General features: G+C 43.1%; 1 protein-coding gene across 6 annotated transcripts in view; it reads right to left on the reverse strand.

Moving 5' to 3' along the window:
• Positions 1-952: 952 nt before the first annotated feature.
• Positions 953-17,769, reverse strand: part of LOC121866059 (transmembrane protein 211-like) — a 46,584-nt gene continuing 29,767 nt past the window's right edge. For all 6 annotated transcript variants that reach the window (XM_042365655.1, XM_042365651.1, XM_042365649.1 and 3 more), the window contains exons 4-5: positions 1,689-3,036; positions 953-1,518 (exon numbers count right to left, since the gene is read on the reverse strand). In XM_042365655.1, the coding sequence (XP_042221589.1) occupies positions 2,804-3,036 (233 nt within the window). In that variant the 3' untranslated portion in view covers positions 953-1,518; positions 1,689-2,803. The remainder of the gene's footprint in view (positions 1,519-1,688; positions 3,037-17,769) is intronic.

The raw sequence follows: 17,769 nt of genomic DNA on the forward strand, positions 1-17,769 counted from the left end.
GATTCAGGGGTCGATTCTCTTCCCCACGTGTAGGTGAGTCGCAACACCTAACTGGTTTATTCAATGGCCGATTGTTAAAGGTCTGTTTATGTGTTTACCCTCTTAATTAACAGGTTTACGATGGATGATGTATTTATTTATTTATTTCTCTCTATTTATGTATTTGTTTGTTTGTTTTCGTCCATATATTTAAAATGAGGGTAATTTCAAGTCTTTATTTAGCATTTTAGTCAATAAATCGCAGGTGAACAGCTTGTGAACGTCACCCACACACTCTGTTATTAAAAGTCACCTGATTAAATGCTGCATCATGATACCATATACCTGCGCCCCTTAATGAGCGTAATACTATTGTTTTTAGTTATGCCCCTTACTGAGCATAATACTCTGTTGTTTATAATTATGCCCCGTACTGAGCGTAATACTGTTGTTTTTAGTTAGGCCCCTCACTGAGAATAATACTATTGTTTATAGCTATGCCCCGTACTGAGCATAATAATCCTTTGTTTATAATTGGGCCCCATATTGAGCATTAACAGTAAATGACGGGCCACCTACTGAGCATAAATCATGACTAGGTTACATATATATATAAGTCCAAGGGTCAGTGGAGAACTGTAGTGTCCTAGACGATGTTATACCATGAGGAGGTGTAGTGTTACGTCCGTCATGGGTCGTCCTCCAGCGAGTTGATCTTTTATAGAACAAATATACATAAAACTTGACACATCTTGATGACTCGTTATTGTGTGATACATTATTAGTCTGTTTTTGTTTCCTCTCCAGAATATACAAGTCAGATATGTAAATTTATATCAATATTCCTTTATTTTACATATATAGATACATGACAGGTCTGGTTTATACATGTGAGTCAGATATATGTGTAGATAGATGACTCCTTTTGTCTTACTCACCTACACCTGCATCTACACCTGGCTTTTTTAACCCATTTTTTTTAGATTTTTTTTTTTTTACTACGTTTCCTCTGTCTTAAGTTGAGGAAGAGTTCTTGTTTGTTATGGTCAGCTCTGGTTACCGATTGGTGGGTTAATTTCTGAAGTGTGTGATGGGTTAGCATCCATTGGTCGATGTTGAGTGATGACGTCACTGATAGGTTGGGTGGGTGACGTCACTGGCTTGTATAAGGTCGTGACGTCGCTGGTCCTCTTAGGCGATGACGGCACTGGTTGTTTTTTGATTGGTGGTGTCACGGGTTCTTCTTGAAGGGTGACGTCACTGGTGGTTTTATGGTCGGTGACGTCACTAGGTTTATGTGTCCTGATGACGTCACTGGTCCTCTTGGGATGGTGACGTCATTGATGGTTTTGCACCCTAATGAGAATGTATTACGAAATATCTAAAAGGTAATCCTATATTTACAACTGGCCAACGAGGCATTTAGACTAGTAGACACCTCCCCTCCACACCTGTATCTGACAACAACTAGCACACCTTCCCTTCACTGACAGCAACTAGCAGACACCTTCCCTTCACTGAGAAAATACTAGCAGACACCTTTCCTTCACTGACAACAAACACACCACAACCTTCACTGACACCCCCACTACTAGCAGACACATTTTCACCCAACACCTTGAATGACAACCTACTAGCAGACACACACCTTCTCTTGAATGACAACCTACTACAGACACACCTCTGAATGACAACCTACTAGCAGACACCTTTCCTTCACTGACAACCTACTAGCAGACACTTCTTTCCTTCACTGACAACCTACTAGCAGACACACCTTCTCTTCACTGACAACCTACTAGCAGACACACCTTCTCTTCACTGACAACCTACTAGCAGACACACCTTCTCTTCACTGACAACCTACTAGCAGACACACCTTCTCTTCACTGACAACCTACTAGCAGACACACCTTCTCTTCACTGACAACCTACTAGCAGACACACCTTCTCTTCACTGACAACCTACTAGCAGACACACCTTCTCTTCACTGACAACCTACTAGCAGACACACCTTCTCTTCACTGACAGCCTACTAGCAGACACACCTTCTCTTCACTGACAGCCTACTAGCAGATACACCTTCTCTTCACTGACAACCTACTAGCAGACACACCTTCTCTCCACACCTGTACCTGACAACAACACTACACGGAAGGTGCTCTTGTTGTCTCCTCTCAACTGACTACAAGAACAACAGCTCAGGCCTTAGGGGGAGGGGAGGGGGTAGTTCCTATGCGTAAGATGCGTAAGTAGTGCGTGATGATGTGTGTGTTCTGTTCAATTCACATGGTAAATTTTAATCACCGTTACGCATCAGTCTTCCGTAAACACATCTCTTTTTAGTTATATTTTTACGCATTTTTTTTCTCTCGTTTGTCTTTAGGCGTAATATGTAACGAAAAGCTTCACTAATTCGTTTATTCGTACTTTTCTGGTTCGTCACTCCTGCATCTTCGCCAGACACTCAGTCACTCCTCAGCGTTAGAATGATCTTGGTGAGGTGAACGCACGGAGGCCACCACAACACACGTCGATGCACATATCTCATTTCTACGTCACTGATATGGCGAGTCACTTCAGCATCTCTAGATTGGTGCGTCACTCATTTACAATACGCATGGCACTCTTATTTTTTTTCCAGGGTGCGTGTCACTTCGGTATTTTCAGTAGGCATGTTACTTCTGCACCACTGAAACTCACTTCACTAATAAAGACGTCACTTCAACACGTCAAGAGAACATGCACATAACCCACCTCTTCAGTTTCTCCAGGGAGGCGACACACTCACACACACACACACTACAAACACACGTCGACGCATCACATATAGTTAAGGTTCGACCAGTAGTCCGTGTAATCCTTGTAGGTGACGAGTCTGGCCAGCACGGGGCAGTAGGCAGCTAGGGCCGTGGCTACCAAGGCCAGCATGTAGGCGTATCCGAGCTCACAGCTGCCCGAGGCGTAGACGGAGGCAGAGTCCCCACACTGTAGCCTGGCGAAGGGCGACCCGAGTCCTAGAGGGTAGAGCACCAGACCCACCGCCTGCAGGGACACTGTAGGAGAGAAGAGTGTGTTAGTGCGGTGGTGAGGGGTAGTGGTGGTGATGATGGTGAGTGGGAGTGGTGAGAGGTAGTGGTGGTGGTGGTCATAATGATGGTGAGTGGTGGTGGTGACAGCGTGCCCAGGAGAGAGAGAGAGAGAGAGAGAGAGAGAGAGAGAGAGAGAGACTTCCTGCTAACAGTCCATAAACAGAAGATTTTATTCCTGTTTAAGTCAATAAATATTACCACCAAAGAAGTATTAACCGTAAAGACAGACATGTTACCTTCACGAGAAATATTCCTCTGAGAAAGATATCATCATGAAAATATTACCCCTGAAGAGATATCACCTTGCGAGAAATATTACCTTAGATTTTAATACTAACTTCTCAATAAATATTACCCTCAAGGTAGATATTACCATTAAGATAAACAAGAAAATTAATATGATATTCAACCCAATAATAATAATACCGCCTCTTTGTGCATTATTCACTACAACTGGAAGGTGTCACAAATCTTACACTTAAAGAGTGACTCGTTATTCATCATGCTGAATAAGAGACCACGCAAGGTTGATTACAGCCCCGCCAGGTGTCACGTCAATGTTAATTACAGGTTGGCACAGGTGAGCCCCGCTCTTAACTCAGGGTTACGACACACCGCTATGTTATTGTGGGATAAAGTTCTTCAGCGTGATGGTTGGGAGTTATGGTGGTGACGTATGGTGGTGACGTGTGTGTGTGTGTGTGTAGATTCACGGAGAACGACTGTTTTTAGACGTTAACGACACTGTAAGCACACACACACACACACACACACACACACACACACACACACACACACACACACACACTTTCCCATACCTGGTCAGCGTTAATGCACGGTACACCTTCGTCTTAATGACCTCTATTGACAGGTAATGGTGCGGCAAAGTGGGGATAGTGAGGAGAGATGAATGAGGCAAGTGAAGAGGGAGGTCTGTGTTACTTGACGGTCTGAATGGGGGCGTGGGGGAGGGAGGAGGAGGAGGGGGCGGTCCTGAAGGAAAAAGGAGGGGGGATCCTGGAGAAGAAGAAAGTGAAGAAGAAAGGAAGTCTTGAAAGGAGGGAGCAGGCATTTTACCTTGATAAGAGGAAGAGAGAGAGGTGTGGGAAGGAAAAAGAGAAAAGAGAAAAGGGAGAACTGAAGGGAAAGGAGGAGTAAGAGATAAAACCGTGAAGGAAGGAAGGGAGGAAGGAGGGAGGTAAAAAGATATCACTAAGAAAAGAAGGAGGAGGCGAGGATGGAGGGAGTATGGCAGCATGGTTTCACACAGAGTGAAGGGAAGGGAGAGAGGTAGCCCTGAACACCTTGTTAAAAAGTCCCTCAGGGTGGATGCTAATGGTATCTTATAATGCAAACGATTAAGTGGTGATGGAGAGAGAGGGTGTGTGTGTGTGTGTGTGTGTGTGTGTGTGTGTGTGTGTGTGTGTTGGTGAATTTCCTCCTACCACATCACTCCCCTTCGTTCGTCCCCTTTCCATGCATCTCCCCTTTCCTTTCCACCCTCTCGCTCTCATTCCTTCCCTTTCCTTCATTCCCTTCCTCCCTCTTCCCCTTCCTTCCTCTTCCACCCATCAATTCTTTCTATATTCCTCAACCTTCCTCCCCCACCTCCCCCTCCTCTCTCCTTACCCCCCCCACCAGCAGTAGAACTCGGAATGAGTATACCAGTCTTTATTTCACTAAGTTCAGTAAAGTTGTAATGGCGCGGCGGCCGTCTTAGACAGGGAGGAGGCAGCAGACAGTCAAGTTGGCGAGTTTATTCGGTGTGTTAAGCTGGTAAAAGTTAGAATGGACGGGGTGATGCGGCGATGGTTCAGCTTAGCCCGGGGAGAGGTGTGGGGGTGGGAGGTTAAGGGGAGAGGTGTGGGGGTGGGGGGTTAAGGGGAGAGGTGTGGAGGTGGGGGGTTAAGGGGAGAGGTGTGGGGGTGGGTAGAGTGTTGGGGGGTGAGGAGTGTTGGGTGAAGGTGAGAGGGAAGGGTGAGGGGAGTGGGGTGAGAGGGAAGGGTGAGGGGAGTAGAGTGAGGGGTGCTATCTGTGCAGGTGTGAGTCAGGTGGTGGCGTGTAGTGGTGAAGACGTTACCTTGTTAAGTATACACTGGGTGACGCGGTAAAAATGGATAGTTACAATGTAGTTATGATTTATATATTTCCTCGAGATTTTTAATTAATATGTATATAAAGACGACCAGGTGGATAATCATAAGACAAACTAAAATTAATTATATTATCAACCTAACGTAACGTAACCTAACCTAACCTAACCTAACCTAACCTAGAACTTACTTGGTGATGATAATATTAAACACTATGAACACATCTCCATTAAAGTGTAGCAATAAAAAAAACTCGGTTATCCCTGTTAAGCAAAAATGTCAGTTGTGTTTTCTGGCTTAACCGAGGATTGTCCCTGCTTAGTGACACACACACACACACACACACACACACACACACACACACACACACACACTATTGACCCAGTATCATTAGAATCATTAACCCGTCATTAAAACAACCATTTAATGCTCTAATAATATTAATAACAACTCCTAATCTGATTCTCTCATTAATAGACGCACCTAATTAACATTACCGTAAACTACTACAAACTACCATAATTACGGGGCCTAATTAGCTTACTACGGCACGCTGAACAAACTGTTAAAGTGATCAGACAAACTCCGTCTCCCATCACGTGACTAACTCCTCCACCAAACTTGGCCGGGCGTCTGTGATTGGTCGCTTCGGGTGCCGTTGACTGCCAATCAGAGTCTTAGTTGTTGTTGTGGTACTTGAGAGGAAGAGCCTTACTTAGAGTCACTTGAGTCCTCGAGTGTGTAGTCTACGGGAACCTTTAAGTTTGTTTGTAAGTATAAGTTTGGAGTGCGACGTGGCTCGTTAAGTGAGTAAAAATATAAGAAAGTAAATAACTAAGTAAAATAAGTAAATGAATGAATAGGTAAATAAGTGAAAAATTAAGACAAAGAAAGTAGTGAGGATGGTAATATGGTTAAAAAAAAAAAAAAAACACACACACACACACACACACACACACACACACACACTCACACACACACACACAGCAACATCGTATTCAGAACCTCCCCCAAAAAAAAAATAATAAAATTAGCTTCGACATACAGCTAATTTTTTTATTTGTTTTTTTACATTTTTCATACCAAGTTGAAATGCATTTAAGCAATTAGTGATGTGATTAGGTGGTAAAAAGCTGTAATGACCGTTTCGATAATTACGTTATTTAACTGGACTTGACTGCATTTTTTCTCTCATTTTCTTATGTCTTCGGTGTGTGTGTGTGTGTGTGTGTGTAATGTGTGTATGTGTGTGTGTGTGTGTGTGTGTGTGTGTGTGTGTGTGTGTGTGTGTGTGTTTTATTTCTCATTTCGTTTCTTTTCCTGTGGTTTCGATTCTCCTCTCTCCCCCTCCCCCTCACTCCTACATACATACATACATACATACATACATACATACATACATACATACATACATACATACACACACAATAAGCGCCCCTTTTTAGCTTCCCACACACATACAAAGAGTCATCACTCTCCTCCTCCCTTCTGCGTGATCATTGTCAGGAGTAACATCGGCCGCAGGAAACACGAGTTGGGTCGATAAAGAGGCTGTGTTTCCTGATAAATCTCTCTCTCTCTCTCTCTCTCTCTCTCTCTCTCTCTCTCTCTCTCTCTCTCTCTCTCTCAGTAGTAACAACAGTGGTCACAGGAAACACCATGAGAGAGAGAGAGAGAGAGAGAGAGAGAGAGAGAGAGATGGTAGTTAGTCTACCGGAAACACTGTAGCTAGACAGATGGGCGTGAGGCAAACATCTTCACTACACGAGGGGAGAGAAATGGCCTATATCCACGTGTCCGAATCTTCTTCCCGTAGCCGCTGGGGTTGGATATGGATTCTACGTGTCTTTAATGTTTGTTTTGGTTGATATAGTGAGCTGAGGAATGTTTAGGACAAGGAAGGTCTCCTATATCCACTTGTCCGAAAATCCCGTATAGCCGTTGGGGTGGACATGGGTTCTGCGTGTCTTGATAATTTTTCCATCGAGGTCAAGAAACCTGATATATGGAGAGGGGAAGGCCGAGATAACCATATCCACGTGTCCTATTCTCCCATAGCCATCAGAAAGACAGGCCATTTGCATATCCTATTTTTTTAAGTTCTTTCGTAATCAACTTTCCAATATTTCCTAATAATGACAGACATTTCCCCATGTCCAAATTACTAAAAGATTAACGTTTTGGACATACTTCATAAACCACATTAGAAAAAGGTCGACTGTGATGCATGTCCGAGTATACTGTTTCGGTGTTGGTATGTCCAAATGCGTCAACTTCCTGTGAGTACATATGCGGTATGTCTGTATGTCCTACTCTCACATGGTAGTAACTGTAGCCATTTCCCGCTATGCTACAATGGGCATGCCGGCTATGTCCGTATGTCTTAGCTGCCCTCATGGTTCACAGTGGAACATTCACGTGTCCTAGGAGGTTGGATGGATGACTGACAGAGTGGATGGCTTTCCGTCTGTTTGTTTTATCTGTTCATGTATATTTTTTATCATCTGTAGTTCTGTCAGTATTTGTGTATGTCAGGCTTACTGTCTTTCTGCCTCTGTGTCTGTCTGTGTGTATGTCTGTCCGCCTGCCTGTCTATGTGTCTGTTTGTCTAGCTTTAATTGGCTTGTCTCTTTATCTGACCATCTGTCTGTATGCCTGTCTGTCTGTCTGTCAGTCTGTCCAGCTATCTATCTGTGTATGTTTATTTGATGCACACGCACACACACACACACACACACACACACAGTAGAAGCAATTGTCTGACAGATGGCTCTAAGCTCTCTGTGTGTGTGTGATACGAGTGTTTGTTTATCCACCTCTCTGATTGGTTGTTTACTTAGGGATATAAACAAGGCGTGTCGTGTTTGGCCCTCGACTTGAGTAGCCAATAGTGTCTCTCCTTAGTGGTGACGTCACTGGCACTGACCCCCGAACCACCTGCCTTGATTTTCCTACATCACTTGACCTTTAATAACCCTCTACTAGGCACTTTGTTAAATGGAATATATACAACAGACAAACATACAAGAAACTAGTATATAAACTATCTATATATAAGTACAGTATATGTCCGTGAAATATAAGTACAGTAAACGTCCGTGAAATATATATTAGCGTGTAAATAAACTATGTATTAAACTGGGAATGAAATGTATGTTAGTCCAGTATGTAAATTTAAGTATGTAGTAATATATCTGTTTTGTATATTTATTATATTCAAATGAGATATATATTAAGTATGCGCATAAAGTATATAATGGGACATAACTGTATATTAATATGCTAGTATGTCATGCAGTTTATATAATTAAGCATCTATCTATTTATCTATTTATCTATCTATCAATCTATCTATCTATTTATTTATCTATCTATCTATCTATCTATCCAGGTGTTCCCCTCTATCTCACTAAGCCACATCAGGTGTAACTTTACCTGAGTCTTACCTGTACTGTAACTATATATTATCTCAGTCCGGCTTACAGGTAGGGCCGTGAGGGGTTGTGAGGTGTGGTGAGGGCTGAGGGTTGTGAATGGTGTGAAGGTGTTGTGAAGGTTGTGAATGGTTGTGAAGTGTTGTGAAGTGTTGTGAATGGTTGTAGTTTGAGGGGTGCAGAATGGTTGTGAGGTGTGGTGAATTTGTGAAGGGGTTGTGAGGTGTTGTGAATGGTTGTGAAGGGGTTGTGAAGTGTTGTAATGGTTGTGAAGGTGTTGTGAAGTGTTGTGAATGGTTGTGAAGTGTTGTGAATGGTTGTGAATGGTTGTGAAGTGTTGTGAATGGTTGTGAATGGTTGTGAAGTGTTGTGAATGGTTGTGAAGGGTTGGAAGTGTTGTGAATGGTTGTGAAGTGTTGTGGGGTGTTGTGAATGGTGAAGGGTTGTGAAGTGTTGTGAATGGTTGTGAGTGTAATGTAGAAGGGTTGAGTGTTGTGAATGGTTGTGAAGGGTTGTAAGTGTTGTGAATGGTTTGAAGTGTTGTGAATGGTTGTGAAGTGTGAAGGGGTGTGAGGGAATGGTTGTGAAGGGGTTGTGAGGTGTTGTGAAGGGGTTGTGAGGGAAGGAAGGTTGTGAAGGGTTGTGGAGGTGTGAATGGTTGTGAAGGGGTTGTGAGGTGTGTGAATGGTTGTGAAGGGGTTGTGAGGTGTTGTGAATGGTTGTGAAGGGATTGAGGTGTTGTGAATGGTTGTGAAGGGAAGGTAGTTGTAAGTGTTGTGGGGTGTTGTGAATGGTTGTGAATGGTTGTGAAGTGTTGTGAATGGTTGTGAAGGGGTTGTGGGGTGTTGTGAAGGGTTGTGAAGGGGTTGTGAAGGGTTGTGGGGTGTTGTGAATGGTTGTGAAGGGGTTGTGGGTGTTGTGAATGGTTATGGTGGTGTCGAGAAGGGTTATTATTATTATTATTATTATTATTATTACTGTATTATCATCATCATCATCATCATCATCATCAATCATCATCATCATCATCATCATCATCATCATCATCAGTATGTTCTATTACACTTGAAAGAGAAATATAAAATCTGGTTCCAATTAAATTTTTATTTTGTCTTTAATTATTGTTTTTTTTTGTTACATTAGGCCGGGTAAGATAAGGTTACAATTAGGGTCAACTCGTAAGGTTAAAGGAGATTAGGTTAATTAGGTTCAGTTAAATTGGATTTTTGTCTTGTAAGCGACCCATCCAGTCTCTCTAGTCATTCCTGTCATGTACCACTCCTTTCCTTCCTTCTTTCTCTCCTTCCTCCCTTCCTTCCTTCCTTCCTTACTTCCTTTTTTCCTTCCCTTTTCGTTTCTTTTTTTCTTCACTTCCCTCCATTGTTCCTTCCTTCCTTCCTTCCCTCCCCTGTTTTGTTGATAATGAATACCACCATTCATTCATCCAGAGAGAGAGAGAGAGAGAGATGGCTCACAGGACAGGGCGTGGCTCAGGAAGAACAACTCCCCCCCTTTATTATTATGAGTTTCTCGACGATTTGTTGTAAAGTTTAGGGTTGTGAGGAGAGTTGATATGAGAGGAGATTTAGTCGGTGAAGGAGGGACACACACACACACACACACATACACACACACACACACACACACACACACACACACACACACACACACACACACACACACACATCAAACCAACAAATGAACCGTCCACCTTGATTAATCCCAGTCCACCCACCTCTCCCCTCACTCTTCCCCTTCCTCTACCCCCTCCACCCGTCCTCCCCCTACCCACCCGTCCTCCTCACCCCCTCCACCTACCTGACTTCCTACCCCCACCTGCTTTCTCCTCTCCTCCCTACCCCCTCCATTTTCTCTACCCAATTCACCCCTCTCCTCCCATCACTTCCTAACCCTTCACCCCTCTCCTCCCCTCTCCTCTCCCTACTCCCTCTCCTCCTCTCCTTCCCCTTACCAACCCCCTCTCCTCCCCTACCCCCCCATGCTCTGTATACACGGCCACAAATACAAACAACTAACCCCAGTGTATGAGAATGTCCGCCCAGTTGATGTATGGCTGTGAAAGCACCATACGGGGAGAGCTAAGGGAGAATATACTGTGGAAGGAGGCTGAGTGTCTGTTTGGGGAGGGGGTTGTGGTGGGAGAGATGTGGCCTACAGGGATAGCCTTTATTGGTGGGGGAGAGGGGGGTTAAGGTGGTGGTTGTTTGGTTGGGTGGGGGTGTGTGTGTGTCAACGAAGAACTAAACTCCTGTTATGAGCCCCTTATTACACGTTTGATTTTAATCCCGTTTCACACACACACACACACACACACACACACACACACACACACACACACACACACACACACACACACACACACACACACACACACACACACACACACACACACACACACATATCACATATTGCGAAAGATTCCCGTCAAAGGTCCGTGGTACATTCCGTCCCTTCCGTCCTTCCGTCCGTCCGTGCGTCCGTGACCCCGATAAAGGGTTGGTATCTGGGAGGGGGGCGTTTTATCAACAGCTGTGAGACGTGACCTGACTTGGTGCCGGCGACTAGATGTTATCACCCTCCCTTGCCAGCCCTCTTTCATGCTCCTCATGCTCCTCTCTTTATACTCTTTTAAGATCTCGCCGACTCCACTATGCTCCTTTAAGATCTAGGTTCCTTCAATATCTCTGTTACTTCCGTCACTTTTTATGCTCCAGTATGTTCCATTTTATGCTCTTTTAGGATTTCAGCTTTTTCTTATGCTCTTTCTTGTTGTGCCTTTAAGATCTCAGCTCCACGCTCCTTTATGCTTCTTTAATGCTCCATCATGGGTCTCTGTGTTCCTTTGCGACTTGAAATTTTTCACTCTTTCAAGATTTTAATTCCCTCACGCTCCAAGACGTACCTCCTCCCCATCATGTTCCATCATGTACCCAGCACCCTCCATCATGTTCCAACACGATCCATGACGTACCCAGCACCTCTATCATGTTCCAGCACGATCCATGACGTACCGAGACCTCCATCATGTTCCAGCACGCTCCATCACGTACCCAGCACTCTCCATCATGCTCCAGCACCCTTCATGACGTACCCAGCACCCTCCATCACGCTCCATCACGTACCCAGCACCCTCCATCATGCTCCGGCACGCTCCAGCACGTCGTCATCTCGGCTGTGTCACGTCCAGATTTTCATTTCATCGTTCCAAGTTTTCCATCCAGGACATACAGCTTCAGTTCCCGTCCACTTTTTTATTATTGTTTTGGCCTCGTCCATCCTGAGTGAAGAACTAAGGGGGTGTGTGTTTCTTCCTCTAGTGTGTGTGTGTGTGTGTGTGTGTGTGTGTGTGTGTGTGTGTGTGTGTGTGTGTGTGTGTGTGTGCGCGAAGACCATGACTCAAGCCTCTTATATTTACAGTAATGAAATTACAGATACAGGTACAAGTAACACCTCATCACGCCTCCTCCTCCCCCCCATCACGCCTCCTCCCTACCCCATCCATGCCACCTCTCCCATCACGCCTCTGGGTAGAAGAAGAGAGGGGGGGGAAGAGGATGTTCACTTATAACAGGTGGGGTATACCGTAGTGGCAGTCACATTACTCTTGTACACTACACTCACACCTGAATGTGACCTTGGTGTATTTGTTCTTAGACGGATAGATAGATTGATAGATAGATAGATAGATAGATAGATAGATAGATAGATTCAGTATTGCTTTTAAGGTAGTATACTGTACGATTATTAATTAAGTGTATGTACGATTTATTCTCTCTCTCTCCGTACTCTACATATCTATGCATATTTAGGCCAATGCATTAACAGCTGGATCAATACATGTCCTCATCAAATCCCCTCTCCTCTCCCCCCTTCCCTTCCTCCCTCCTTCCACCTTCCCCCTCCCCTCCCCTCTACTCCCCACCCTCCCCACTGGCCATTTCCACTACGACCTCCGAGTTGGCCAGTAAAGTGACCCATCATACCTCTATCATCCACAGGTCACAGTTAATCATCCATAAAAGCCGATTAATGTTGACGTCATTACAGCCATATCCAATTAATTCAACTAGATGTTGTCTTTACGTGTCAGGTCAGGTCAGGTCAGGTCGGTAATTCATCACTATATTAGGGTGTAACTTATTATTATTACTGGACCGGGTTTTATAATGTTAGATTTGGTTTAGTTGAGAGTAGGTTAGGTTTAAGTAGGTTAGTTAATGGAGGTTGGTTAAGTTTGTTGCAAGAAATGTTTACCACTAACTTAATATTCCATGATGTTTTCAAGTGCCCTTTTTTTGGCAAAATTCACACAGCTCTCAAAAGACTAGCTCGTGGAACTATTAGTGACATTACTTAACTATCATCCTAACTAGTGTTGGCCTAGTGGTAGACTGTGCCATAGGTCTACCAGCCTCTGCATGAAGAAGTATTTCCTTATAATCGTCCTGCGTGATACCTTTTGCGAGCCTGAACCTGCTATCTCTTGAATTGGTAAAGGTGAACACCCTGAAGAAGTGATCTGGGTTTACGTCGTCCATCTCTCCCTCAGGAGTTTAAATGTCACTCAAGTCCCACCTGTCGTGTCTTGTCTGAAGAGATGACTTATCGCAGGAGTCATTCTAGTTGTCTTGTGAAACATGTGATGTTCCGTCTTTTCAAAGGGTTTCGTCTCCATGTTTGTATAAAGTACTCCAGGTGGGGGATGTAGGTAAAGGAACATTTTCTTATCTTTATATTATATAAGAATTGTGATTCCTAGAGTTTGGTTTATCTTTACTGTTGCCTTCACTCATTCCTCTATCGCGGCGCTTTGGTGTTTTTCCTTATCCGTGTTACTGTATCACTGTTGCAACATTTCTTTATCTAGACACACACACACACACACACACACACACACACACACACACACACACACACACACACACACACACACACACACCTCACTTGGCGAGACATTCTATGATTTACCTAAGTTCTTTGGTTTCTGTTTCCTTCAGCAGTGTTTTGTAATCTAAAATATTACCGAAATCAGGATCAAATGTGCCTTGTTAAGTTTAATTTAAATACCAACACAGTGCGGTGAGGTGAAGTGATTGAATTAATATGTAATGCTGTTATGAAGTAAAATATAGTTACAGTTAAGAGATAAAGTTATTTATTAGACTTGGGGTAGTTCACCTGTAGGACTTCAACGTTCTCCTCTATGACTAATTAACACAGGTAAGATGCGGTCATCTTGTTTATAACCTTCGTCGACACTTGAGGGGCTACGGTCGTGTTTGTTATCGTCTGTGTCCGTCCGTCCGTGTGTCCGTCCATGCGTGCACGAACGAGGTGTCAAAACGATGACTCGCCAGCACCTCTGGATTCCAACTAAATTTGGTATGGCGATATATCACAGTAAAATTATCAGATGCTGTCAGTAATGATCATTGTGTGCCGCCATGGTGCTGAGTTATGCCCTTTTGGACTCTGTTGTGGGGGCGGCGAGGGGCCCGTTAACAGCTACCAGCGACCTTGTTCACACCCACAGTCATTAATGTATCTCTAACTACGTATTTTACATTGGATTGTCAGTCTCCTAACCTAACCTAACCTAACCTAACCTTACTAAGACAATTTAATTAACGTACGATGTTTTGAGGGCTAAGGGAGAAAATGTCTTAGCTTAGTATGGATGAATCACGCGCTTCACCCTTAACCACAAAGTAAGTTACAAGGAGTTAATATCATCATATACAACAGCCACTAACTCCATTAACTCCTATGAAAAAGTGTCGTTGATATCACTTTGCCAATATGTGTGTGTGTGTGTGTGTGTGGGAAGAGGTGGTGTACAGTATATAGCCAACATGCTTAAGAAAATGACCCGTAATTGCGTGTAAAACATATGCGTCAAAATAATGTTAGGCTGGGAGTGACGGGTGGCTGGTACACATGCGCATCCTGATCGTCATTTGTCCGATGCTAACTTGTTTCGATGTTTTTGTCTAATAAACGTTTGTATTTTTCAACGTGGTTATATATATTTTTTCCGGGTAGCTTTGTTTATATAGCTCGTGAGATATATAGCAGCGGTTAATTCTACTATTTTAGCATTTACGTCTATTTTATCGGTAATTCCAGGTATTTGTTTAGGAAAAAATGATGAAATGACTTCCAATTATCCCTTAAACACTGGCATCATTTACGGTGTTTATGTTGTTTCTGGAGACCGCTATTATACCTGATGAATGAAATACACTGGATGCCAATAATTCAACTTTCTGTGTAATTCTCTGTTATACTGTAAAAAAAATAAATCATATATACTTTGATGATAAATTAGTTTGTTTTTAATCTGAGGTCTATTATTACTTGTGTTCTGTGTAGCAAACAAAAAATATCATTGGATTTGTTTTTGTTTTTTTATTCAGATTATTGTTGTATCTGTAAACTAATATAACCGGTTTTTTTTATAATATATATATGTTTGTATAATTTGAATGTAAATATCTAAAAAATATAAGTCTATTTTGGTAATGCTAATAGACTGTTCTATATAACCCACACGAAAGGGTTCCAATATTTGTTTTTTACTCTGATTCTATAATACTACCTGATGTGTCTTTCTGAAGTCTGTGGTTTTGTGGATCGGATTAACACAACAGATTCGAGTGTTTTAAGTTTGCGTTTATGTACAGAATCGATTTTTTAAGCGTGTGTCTCGTCTATCAATAATGTAATGAGCGCCCATGGCAGTACCAGACGTGAGGCTATATATAATACTACTACTACCCATAATAATTATACCCAGGTACCCAATTATTTTATCTTAATGTTGGTATAATGCCTCGTTAATGCTCCCCCCATAAAATGCCCGCCTCATGAAATAATACCGAGAAATATAATTACATATTTATTCAAACGACGACGAATTACAGTATTTTATGTATTTTTTTGTATTTATGTGTTGTAAAAGACTAATGTTGTTCTGTAGTGTTATGTACAGGTGGTGTTTAGATTTTAATTATTTATTTTTTTTACGTATTTTTATATTTTTTTAGAAGTCTGCTTTTTATCGTTTAGTAATTAATTTTTTTTTTTTTTAGATATGAGATAAAGTGGTGTTTGTTTTCAGTCTGACTACTCACCATAACCACAACTACTAACACCACCACCACTATCACTATCACCATCACAATAACCAATTCCCACCACCATCACAATAACCACCACACCACCCACCATCATCTCATTCACCACTACCATACCAAAGCCAGACAACTTTTGATTACAGACAGACAACTTCATGATCACACACACACACACACACACACAACAACAACAACACACACACACACACACACACACATACACACACACACACACACACACACACACACACACACACACACACACACACACACACACACACACACTTTCTACCTAGTTTCGTGAAATTCCGTTAAAATGACTGAATGCGTTGATTTTACAAAACTTATGATTACAGACTGGCGGCTTCTGATTATAAGCAGAGAACTCATGATTACACACACACACACACACACACAGCCAGCCAGACAGACAGACACACACACACACACACACACACACACACCTAGGATCCAGTATACTGTTACGTATTAAGGTTGAGTATTGAGGTCGACCGGAAATGCTCAGGGAAGGATTTTCCAAGAAGCAGACTTCCTGAAGGAGGAGCTGACGCTTACGAGGCAGATAAGACGGAAAGAATAATCCAGATCATCCCAGAGAGAGAGAGAGAGAGAGAGAGAGAGAGAGAGAGAGAGAGAGAGGTGAACAAACAGACAAACCGATAGATAGACAGACAGGCATAAGGAAAGTGTCAGACAGACGGAGGCACACAGACAGACAGACAGACATAGAAGCAACTAGACAGGATGAATGATAAACAAACAGAAAACGCAGAGATACAAAGAGAGATAAAGAGAGAGAGAGCACTTCCAGGCCCCCTAGTGTACACGTCGTCAGCTACTGAGAGAGAGAGAGAGAGAGAGAGAGAGAGAGAGAGAGTGGTGGGGGGGCTATTAGAAGTAGAGGAGTCTGTGTTAATATGTATGTACTATATGTAGTCAATCAAACAGTTTTATTATAAGGTCATAATTCCACCTCCTGAGAGCTACATCTGAGCTTGGGTACAACTGAGTGACGTTAATACTCTGCCTGCACGCTAGTCGACAGTGCTTTGATGTTGTTTTTAACTGTGTTTTATATCCGGGTCGCAGGGCAGTGTGTTATTCCGGGGTCAGTTACCAGCATGCATGATGATCGTAGGGCGGTGGGGTGGGAGGGGTAGGTAGGGTGTGGTGGGTGGGCAGTAGTAGCTTGTTTGGTGGGGTGGGTGGGTGAATTGGGTGAGGAGGGTGTGGGTGGGTGGGTGGTAGTAAAAGCTTGCATGGGTGGGTGGGTTGGGGTGGGTAGGTGGGGTTGGGTTAACGGGTGGGTGGTAAGGCTGGAATGACTGGTGTTTGAGAGAGAGAGAGAGAGAGAGAGAGAGAGAGAGAGAGAGAGAGAGAGAGAGAGAGAGTCACTTGGCGGTTCAGAAGTTTGGGTCAAGTACGCGACAACTTTGGATGAACTGCTGATTAACACCCCCTCCTCTCTTCCCTTCCCTTCCTCTCATCCTCCTCCCCTCTTTCCTCTCTCCCTCCCTCTCCCCCATCTAGGTAGAAAGTCTCAAGTGTGTTGCTACTTGAGGGCGTGTGAAGGCATCGTTGGCTGCTTCACCTTGCACAGTGTAATAAAGATATGCCTTATCTCTTAGCAGGTTTACCGATAACAAAGTGCTTGGGATAGATAGATAGATAGATAGATAGATAGATAGATAGATAGATAGATAGATAGATAGATAGATAGATAGATAGATAGATAGCCTCCCTTCCTCACCATATCTATCTCTCACTTCTTCCTTCCCTCTCTTATCGGGCTGAAGGTGTGAATAAAGGGCCAAAATACTCCCTTTAAGTTATCGAGACGAGTCCCATTAAGGCAGCTTTATGGTCATGATATCGACTACTTTTATCGAACTTAATTACCGAAAAATTGGTCTTATGTACCTGGTCTCTGGTAGCCCATTAGACCTCCCAGGCAATGATGAGGGTATTGATAAGGGAGGGTATTGATGACGT

Source organism: Homarus americanus, unplaced genomic scaffold (genome assembly GCF_018991925.1).
Source record: "Homarus americanus isolate GMGI-L3 unplaced genomic scaffold, GMGI_Hamer_2.0 scaffold4854, whole genome shotgun sequence".
In the NCBI taxonomy this organism is placed as follows: domain Eukaryota; kingdom Metazoa; phylum Arthropoda; class Malacostraca; order Decapoda; family Nephropidae; genus Homarus; species Homarus americanus.